Source organism: Pundamilia nyererei, unplaced genomic scaffold, assembly GCF_000239375.1.
Source record: "Pundamilia nyererei isolate P.nyererei 1_Seehausen unplaced genomic scaffold, PunNye1.0 scaffold00265, whole genome shotgun sequence".
NCBI classification, from domain to species: Eukaryota; Metazoa; Chordata; class Actinopteri; order Cichliformes; family Cichlidae; genus Pundamilia; species Pundamilia nyererei.
Genome location: NW_005187666.1, coordinates 107056 through 116952, shown reverse-complemented (window position 1 = coordinate 116952; position 9897 = coordinate 107056). Strand labels below are relative to the sequence as shown.

Genomic DNA, 9897 nt, shown 5'->3' with positions numbered 1-9897 from the left:
TGAGTAACAGTAGAACATTTTCCAAGACCTTGTACCACACATGACAGACATGCAGTTAACATCTCAGCATCAGAAACAGATTTAATCTTTCAAAGAAAGGTGTACACATTTATACATTTACTGCCTTACTTTTTTATTATTATTAACAAAACACAAATATTTTAACTTTACAATGCATTAATAAACTGTAAAAACCAGTGTCAGAACAGATTGAATCCTCCATATGCAAGTCAAGCAGTCCAGCTCTTCCCCATGTCTACAAGCTCCATGCCTTCACAGTAGGACCGTGGTCGTGACACCCTGACCTGGTTTCATAGAGAAACATCGCATCATTCAAACTGTGAAACCACGCAGACATTTGTATCTTACCGAAACTCTCATGGAAACCACATGTACAGTCACACACTCACTGTGGGTGTCCTGTGAGAAGCCAGTTGCTGCAGAAGTGGAAATGGAGTCCAGTGAATGGGTTCCACTGGCCAGCTACACACTGAAAGGTCACTGGCCTTACCGGAGTCCAGCACACCATCCCCCATGCTCATCTCACTCCCCCTCCATCCATACTGGGAACTACAGGATGCAAAAGGATTATTTACATTATTTAAACACTTCAAGCTCAAATTAGTAGATATTTTAAGCAACAGTTAGGGAAGTGAGTAGTGAAATCTTTGAATGAGTGGGTTTTTAGAGAGATTACTTATTAACATTTAAACTAGACTCAAGTGTATTTTGCATTTATGTACAAATTATTATGTTGTGTTAAGTCCTGCAGTTAATTATGGATAGTTCATTTCATTTCCTATCCAGTTCAACTTATTCCAAACTATATGAAGTGAGTTTAGTTTGGATTATTTTGGAGGCCCAGTCCACTGATGCCCTAACATCCTACTTCTTGGAGAAACCTCTGCTGCACATGATACATTCATTAGCGTTAGCTGCTGTGGGAACTGGCAATTAAAAGCACCTCACACACATTTAGAGCTCACGCTAATGCCTCACAGAGTTTAATTAGAAACTCCATTTCAACATTAACTCTCCAGGAACTGACTAGAAATTTGGACTCTGTGCTTATGAATCAAAATCTGACATTTTATTGAAACTACCATGTATTAGTGAGATGCAGAGGTGGCGAACAGAAGGCATTTGCGACTTCTGCTGAAGTGCCAAATACTGCATGCTCTCTAATGGCAACTTGAGGCTGGCTCCAAAAGCGACTCCCATCCATGTTAAAATGGCCAGCTTTACCGCTGGCCATTTTAACAAAAACAACAACACGTCCACTACAAAAATAGATTGTCCCCTCTCCAAAACATCTATACGGTGGGTGATTTATTAGTTTCAATTTCTTCTTCTTATTTTAATAATTGATTTATCGGGGTACTAGAGTCTGATATTCCCCACCTGACCTGGATATATGCTGTTGATGCCATTCTGGAGCATTTGGAGAGTGACTGGGACATGAATAACTTCAGCCGATTATATAATATTTTATTACAGTGTATTTCTTACTAGGCAGCTCATTCTCTTGACAACGATTTCTTTAAAGCTATAATACATTTTGGGGTAAGACTGAAAGAAAGGCAGATTTGAAATGTAAAAGGGAAGTCAGAGGTCAAATGTTACATGATATTTGGATGCAAGCTATGATGTGAGATTTACAATCTCCATGTACCAGGATCATTTCCTAAATGCTGCCAATGCAAACACAGGCAGAAGAATTTTAAGCAGTTTTAAGATAAAATACATTTTATGAAAGTTTGACCTTAGGGTCCAAAGTAACATGGGATTTAGAATCTGAATATAGAATTCCTTATATTCCATATGCTGTCAATACAAAAAAAAAAAAAAAATGTCAGTAAGAAACAGTTTTAGCTTTACTGGCTTTAAAACATGTAAATATTCCAAGGTGACCATCACTGATAACTGTGAACCAAGCTTGTTTTTAAGCTTCAAGAGTGGCATTGGTGAGAACAGAGAAGCTTTTCACTGAAAACTCTCCCACATTTCGGAACACACAACTCACTGTCAGACAATGAACTCTGTGTGTGTGTGTGTGTGTGTGTGTGTGTGTGTGTGTGTGTGTGTGTGTGTGTGTGTGTGCACGCGCGCGCTGTATATACCTGTGGGGGTAGATTGTGTTGATTCGTGTTCCGTGGCTGGGGCAGGTGGAAGCCAGTGACAGCGTGTCGTCGTGGTAACAGCAGGGGCGGTCAAGCGCTCGCAGATGCAGCAACTCATCGGAGCGTGTGAAGGCAGGATTGTCCAATGAGTCTGCTGATCCCGCCCACGAGCGCAACCAGAAGCGACCTGACAGCTCATCAAAGTGGTTGAATCTGCGATAGCTGCGCAAACAAAATCGTGAGAGGTCACAGGGTACAATGCTTGTTGTTGTTGCTTCTCTTTGCAATCTGGGTTTTCCTTTTTTTTTTTTTTTTTTTTAAACAATTGTGTGCCAGCTTTAAACGTTTCACATGAACAAAATTTCAAGAAGGAAAAAAAAATAAATCAACCTAGTCGATGGGAGACAGCCCTTTTACAATGTGGGGTCATAACTTGAACCTTATCTCTGTGGCATTCATAGAAGCTCTTATTTTACCCCTAAAAAGAGTTTTTTCTTAAAAGCTCTTCACAAAGCTGCTCAGTTTCACCAAGGAACAAAGAACTCCTATGACAACAGAAAGGTCGGAGATGACCCCGCTCATACAGATGATGTTATGTTTCATGAATGAACTGATGTGTCACAGTGACACATGACTGCTCCTTGCCAGTGAATAACTTTCCATTTACCAGAAATAGATCAACAGGTAAGAAGAAACATTAACAGATTTGTTTAAAACATTGCAGATCAAGAACAATATAAAACTATACCGCTTAATCCCCATTTAATGGGCACAGGTGATTTTTCCAAGTTATTTTAATAGCATAAGTTGCACTTATAAACACGTTTAAAACCCAGCCATTGCCCTGAAACCAGTAGTTGTCAGCAGTTTTGTAATGAACTCTAGTTTACAACCAGGGTTTGTGTATACTGGCAGGAGATTACTGCTCTAAGATGTATAAAGTTATAAAAGGTAAATCCTCCCCATTATTTGTATAAAAATCCTCTGGAATAACTTATTTTAGGCTAATTTTAAAATATTTTCCTGTGCTAAATTATATGCTTTGCAAAGTTTCTCTAAACTCGGGCAATCATCAGCTACTTGGGATGTTTAAAAAGATGACTCCAAAGAGGCCCCAATTTCCTGGAAAGCACACATTTCCTACTCTAGACATACTGGACTTAAGGCTTAGCTTCAGACTTATTACTTCCTGTCTGATCTTTGTCTTTGTACATGCTCAATATTCAGTCAAACAAACAGTATCTTGATTAAGATCAATATGCTTTTGCCTCTTGCAGTCTCAGTTTGTTATTAAGGTTCAAATGAAAAGTGCTTCGACACAAGAATCCTTGTAGGTAGACTTTCATGAAGCTGAATCCAAGTCTCTGCACGGCATCATATTAGAACCATCCAAAACCACAAGGTCATTTTTTCCAGACTACACTTGGAGGAACACCCGTGGTTTAAAAACAAACATTAATATGAAAAGAAAGTACACAGAATTGAGATTGCATTTATGCTGGATTTACAAATATTACCATGCATACACCTCTAATATTAGTTGTGTAGGAGGCATTTCCATTCAGGAACATCTTGTCTAATAGGTTTCCTCATCTCCTGGCCCAGCACCCTAATGAAACATGTCACAGTATCAGTGACTGTGTCTGTGTGCTCAGCTGTCAGCATATGTGGAGGTTAGACATTCAGATTGAGCCAGCAGTCCAGTTCCACCGTCATCCTTAGTATGTGCGTTATCAGCTAGACTGTGCCACCTAGTGGCAATGAGTGTTTACAGTTACTGAAGAGCATGTGCGTTTATGTCAGTCTCTGGTTTTTCTCTCGTGGATCACAACAGAATACTTTCACCTATTGTGACTACTGCGATTTACTGTACGTCACAAATATGCACGTTTTTACTATAAATTTTAAGGTTTATGGAAGTACTTATCGTCCAAAAAAAAATATGTAACCTTTGCAGTGAAAACCACAATGGATCTAAAAGCAAACAAGATGTGACTGAAGAGCAATCTTTCAGTTTTAATTAATATATAATATATAAATTAATAACAAAAAAAATCCACTGTGGTGGTGCAGAAAGGCAAAATTAGAAAAATTGTATAATTAACAAAATATGCATACGCCTGAACTGTAGGTGCGTCTTAATAAAAGCCTTTTCCTACCTGCTGCGAGTCTGGTCTACTTTGGCCTGAATCAGAATTGCTCGATAGCGTCGCACTGCCACAAACGCCAAAATGATGATCACTGTCACTATGATGAGTAAGATGGCAAGGCACGCACCAATGAGACGTGCGCGGGTCATCCTGACATCGCACCTCTCACCCATGAACCAGAAATCGTCACCTGCAAGGCAGCTAATGCCCAAATACAAGTCATTTACACATGCAAACAAAATATGCCTGGGTGAACAAAAAGATTTGCTTTTCCTTTTAACGTTCTTACCGGCAAACTGGAAGCTGGTGTGGATGGTGTGTGCAGATGCCGTGATGGTGGCAGTAGTCAAAGTGGCAGACTGAGGAACAGCTGTAGTTGGTAGTGCCAGGCTGGGAAACACACTTATATCCTGCAGAGCACTGCAGCAACCAGTCACAGATGTCGCCCTGCAGACCTGAGGGGAAGGCATGTTTAAAAAGAATTAAAGAAAATAATAAAGGTGGTGCCATTTTTTTTAATTTTCTTATCATAAAGTGATCTCATTGTAATGATATATGCATCCAAAAATCAGACAGGCACTGAAGTTTTTAGTAGTCACGTGAATATCATGCAATTACACATTAAGCTAATGTGTCACAAGGCTGAATTTTCAGTTGTACTTGAGATACTTGAGACTTAACTTAACAATCGTTGATTAGGTTCTCCATTAACCAGCTGATAATGTTTCTTATTTGGTCTAAACAGTAATCCGTATTTCAAAAATTTTTACAAGTATGTGCACTGTATGGACAAAAGGTTACATCGCTTGATCTTTGAGCTCAGGTGTTTTCAGTCCTGTGACCACAGGTGTGGCCCTGGACTGAGTTGTGAAAAAAATGTGTCTTTCTAAAGAGTTAACTGAATTCAAGTGTTGGACTGTTATTGCAAGGATGGTTTCATTGCAATAATTCAATTTGTCAAATCTCTTCCGTCCAAGATTTCCACCATTTAAAAGGGATCTCCACACCAGGTAGTTGTAACAGTCACCAAAGTAACCGATCACATAAAGTCACAAAGTGGTGAGGTACATAGTGTGTAAAAGTCACCAACACTCCGACTCCAAACTTCCTCTGGCATTAACATCAGCACAAGAAATGCGCATCAAGTGCTTCATGACATGAGTTTCGATGGCTGAGCATCCCCTGAAAATGGAAATGAACCGGCCACATTTTCAGTATCTTAAAGGTTTTACTTTATCACCTGGAGAAATATAAAAAATTTATTAGAAAGTTTCCCCACTTTTAGAATAATTCTCATCTTAAAGCTACATGACATCACTCTTGCTTTTCTGGTGAAGATGTCTGTAGCATGTGCTCTCCTCACATGTTATGCCTCTAACAAGCTTGCAGTACAAAAACGAATCACTGAACCTACTGCGTTTTTTACCAAATGACTTTTTAAACTACACTGCAGCACTTCTGCATTTTAGATTTTTTCTGATGCCAAACATTAAAATGGAAACAAATAAAATGACTCCACGCTATAGTAAAGAAGAAAAAGTTTGTTAGACCAAGTCAGGTAGAATAATTCGATTTTTCATAATTAGATTTTGAGCTTAACTGAGTCAGGCTAACTGAGTTACGATGTTTACATCAGTTTTCCTGTATCTGGGTTAATTGAATAAAGACGTTAAAAAAAAAAAGGAACTTTCTCTCAGGTTAATGAAGAAACTCAGGACATCTTGGTGTCAATTTTTGACATTGATGACAAACACAAACACCCGGTCTTCTGCAGAAAGATGACAGGAAATGAACGGAAAGATATTAAGAACAATGTGCATGAAAAGGCAACCAGACTCCTCCCAAACTGCTCAGCCACCAGGGCTTCAGTCAGCTGCCTGCAGACCGGCACCCGAACACGGGCTTACCTCCGACTGTGATGTTGGTGATCCTGGAAGTCCTGAATGTCCTCTTGTTGCGAACAGCCTGGGCTAGTCCAGTACGCTCCAGCAGTGATGTGGGTTCTGTTATGCTGAGCCACTCCAGAGCTCTGCTGGTTTTGAACTCCAGCAGGCTCTGCACTGCACGGCCACTGGAACAAAAACAGAACTGGAGATTTGCTTTCTGTACCCCCTTTTACGCAACTTTCTGTGACCGATCCCAAAGCATAACCAAATTACAATTTCCACTGTGATTTAGTTAGATCAAAACATTCCAGTTGGGAAATTATCTGAGCCCTGTTGACAAACTGAGGGATGGCTAATAAAATTAAATGTCGGGAAAGCAACATAGAGGTTAGAGACCATTTCATAATTTAATGGACACTGACTTTAGTTTCCAAAGTCCCATTAGCTGCATGGGTAAAAAAAAAAAAGTTAATACTTAAGAAAGGGGAGAAAAATGCAGAGGGATGATGAAGAATTTATTATGTTTTTTTCACATTTTTTTCCCCTAATGATGTTTAACTCTGGTGGATTTTTGTGGTGTTTTAATTGTGTTTACTTATGTCTGAGAGTTTATATCTTTCCCTAGCAGAAATGATGTATTTAACGTCCCATAACCTGGGATAGGAAACACACACAACTGAGAAATGGACAGTACATATTGAGAGACAAGGTGGAGCTAATTGAAATCTAGAAAGAGCCTGGAGGTGCCTTTCGTTTTCAGCTTGTCTGCACCACCTCACCTGCTCCAGACTCCCAGCAGCCGGCTGAACCCCGGGGCTTTCTGTAGGTATGGCTTCATCTGAAAGAAACCTTAATTGAGAACTCTGTAAAAACGACTCAGCTGAAGTCAAAAATACTTAATTATTTGATTATTTCTGCTTTTTTGTGCCAGTGTGTGTTACTGTACAATCCCTCACCCAGGTAGTAGTGTCGTTCTCCAAATTGACATCTGAAGCCAACATGGGCTCTTCTACAACTATCTGCAGCAGCAGCTCAACTGACTCCACTGGACAGAACAAGTAAATAAACTAATTTCAGGACTTCTGGATATACAATCAGGATATTTACCTAAACGTAAAACACTTCAGTGGTGTTTGGGAAGTACCTCTGATGGCAGCAGGCTGATCTGGCACGATGTAGAACTTGGGACTGTTTGTGGAGCTTCGAGCAGGTGTGGAGGTTAAAGCAGAAGAGGGCTCCTGGCTGGGATGCATGGTTGTCTGCTGTGGTAGTCCAGATGTGGGAGTGCGTGTGGTCGTGCTGCTGGATGACCACTGCCGGAACTTATACTTTTCTACTTGTTCTTCTCCAGCTCCATGTCCATAATCTAATGTTACAGTAGAAGGGAGAGGAGTATGTGCAGTAGTAGTAATAATTAGGGGTTGGGATTGGTTACGTGTTGGTGACATATTAGTAGAAGTCTGAGGAGGCGGGTGATTGTGTGTAGGAGGTGACATTTGTGGAGGTGAAGGCGTGGCTTTGCTGACTGTGTGGTCCGTGGTCTGAGACACAGACGAGGTTAAAGCAGGGTGTGAACTATCAGGAAATGTACTGTGTGTGTGGAGTGTGTACAAAGCTGTAGAGGACTCTGTGGATGTGGTGGAAGATGAAACAGCAACAGCAGTAGAATCTGTGGGCGAGTCATCACGTAGGAGTGTGTGAGCAGGATGCAGAGTGTATGTCACTCCAGTGGTTCCTGTGATGGCTGAGTTTTGGGTTACACCTCCCACGGTCAGCGCTGCCCCGGGTGTAGAAGAAGAATCGGTGAACCCTGAAGTCCAACTGTAAGCCTTGGTAATACCAGGTGGGGAAGGGATAGTGTTTCTAGTCGGGTGTGCATCAATGATATTTCCGCGTGCACTTTCTACTGCCGTTTGTGTCTCTTTGTCTGTCTGTGTAAATAAAGATGACGTGTAAGCAGAATGTGTGGGGCTCTCTGTGCTTTGAGGAGAGTCTGTTAGACTCCTTGAGGAAAATGGGAGCGTCATCTCAGTTTGTTCAAACTTATCAGGCAACTCAGATGTGACAGTCTGAGCAGCAGCAACAGATACAAATGAGTTAATTTGACTTATGTTTGGATGAACTGGATCAGCCTCCACAGTGCTAACAACGTTGTTGAGCTCTGTGAAGTGGGTGTTGAATGAATGAGTGCCGCTGTAAACTTCTGAAGATGATGATGATGATGCAGTGGGTTCAGTGTGGGTTTGTGCACTGAAGTCATCCTGCAGTGTTTTGATGGAGGATTTTAAAGGGTCAGAAGTGACAGCAAAGGTCAGGTCAGAATTATGTCTGTCTGTGCTTCTCTGGCTCCTCCAGGAATGAGGCTGTTCATCTCCAGATGTCCCACTAACACCCACACCATGTGCGGTTATGCCTGTATGACCTGTCCTGGAGGAAGATAGCTCAGCTGGAGCAGAAGTACGGAGAGGAACGCTGGCGCTGGACACTCTTTGATCCATTTGTGTGGCAACATCTTTGCCTGTGTTTTTAGATGTCTGAACGGATGTATCTTGTATAGCTTTGCCAAGCATGAGAACTGAACTACTGGCTGTTTCCTCTGTCAATGCCATCAGAGTTTGAAGGCTTTTTTCAGTCAGGTTTGAGGGTGTGCTTGTATTGGGGCCTGCACTGAGTCCATGCTGAAAATATGGGTGTGTTGTATTTCTGGCAGCCATGGGCCCATCGGTGAGGTGAGCAGCTCCAGATGTTTCCGCTCCATTGTTTGGTTTTTCCTCAGGAAGAGGGAGAGTTTCCCTATCACTTCTCCCAGCGACAGGGAGTCCCTGCTGGGGTGAGGTGGGGTTCAGCAGTCCTTGATCCAGAGAGGAGGCACTAGACACAGACAGAGGTGCAAAACTGCTCTCCAGACCATCGTAGGTGTGATCTCTGCCCTCCTTCATGCCTCTCGCCACTTCTTGATCAACAGGAGGACTATTTGTAAAGCTGGTTCCTGTTGGAAACCATTGAGTGGGGTCTAGGTCTGGATGTTGGGTTGAGTGGTCCTCCGAAGAATTCCTCTCATCTTCCTGGACTGGAAAACCAGGAACAAACACAATAACAGAGAGAGAGAGACAGGGTGAGAAGAGACAGAGTGGAAATCACAACAACATAGCATTGCTCTGTGTAACACCACAGAGGGAGATAAGATCTTTCCGACAGATTCCCAGCTCACGGCACAGTTGGAACAACACATTTTCACAGCATGTTAAGTTATACACTGCTCAACCTGACTCCTACTGTAAATCATGAATATATTTCATGTATTCACTGAGAACATCAGGAGGCAGCAACAGCTCTAAAAATACCAGAAATAAATGTCATTATGATTCTCGTGATAGGACTAAGCAGTGGCTGGTTATTGTAGGAATGTTTTCTCACCATAATAAGCCAGCTGAACTGCATTTAAAGAACGTCCTGCTCCTGTCCAAGTGAGGGTGGCTTTGTTCTTGTCACAACCAGACAGCAGAGCCTTGCCCCCGCTGACCAAGGCTCGATCTTCTTCCTTCCAGACACAGCGCACCGATATACTTGAACCATTTTCCAACCATACTAACTTTAAGCGTACCTGCCCTCCCAAAGGGATATCTATCACCCAAGTGCAAACTGAAACCTGTGAGGTTTTGTTAGACTGCAGAATCATGGGGTCGAGACTGCTGCTGTTAGTAAACAGTCCAGCCAAAGTGAGATTGATGTGACCAGAAG

The 9897-nt window shown here is 41.8% G+C and overlaps 1 protein-coding gene across 1 annotated transcript; it reads right to left on the bottom strand.

Annotated features, from left to right (window-relative positions):
• Nucleotides 1–67: 67 nt before the first annotated feature.
• Nucleotides 68–9891, bottom strand: LOC102192272 (mucin-6). Its single transcript, XM_005750185.1, has 10 exons — nucleotides 9574–9891; nucleotides 7301–9226; nucleotides 7113–7201; nucleotides 6936–6994; nucleotides 6178–6341; nucleotides 4560–4725; nucleotides 4280–4471; nucleotides 2121–2342; nucleotides 411–570; nucleotides 68–305 (listed from the first exon to the last, which is right to left on the bottom strand). The coding sequence occupies exons 1-10, from the start codon at nucleotides 9833–9835 to the stop codon at nucleotides 231–233; spliced, it is 3315 nt and encodes a 1104-aa protein (XP_005750242.1). The 5' UTR covers nucleotides 9836–9891; the 3' UTR covers nucleotides 68–230.
• Nucleotides 9892–9897: the final 6 nt, after the last annotated feature.

Bases quoted from the DNA above. Each gene is read 5' to 3' on its own strand.
- LOC102192272 (XM_005750185.1), bottom strand. From the start codon at position 9,835: ATGATTCTGCAGTCTAACAAAACCTCACAGGTTTCAGTTTGCACTTGG. The intron at 6,342-6,935 runs GTGAGGTGGTGC...TTTTTGTTCCAG, and splicing joins CTGCTGGGAGTCTGGAGCAG to TGGCCGTGCAGTGCAGAGCC. The intron at 306-410 runs GTGAGTGTGTGA...CTATGAAACCAG, and splicing joins CTTCTCACAGGACACCCACA to GTCAGGGTGTCACGACCACG.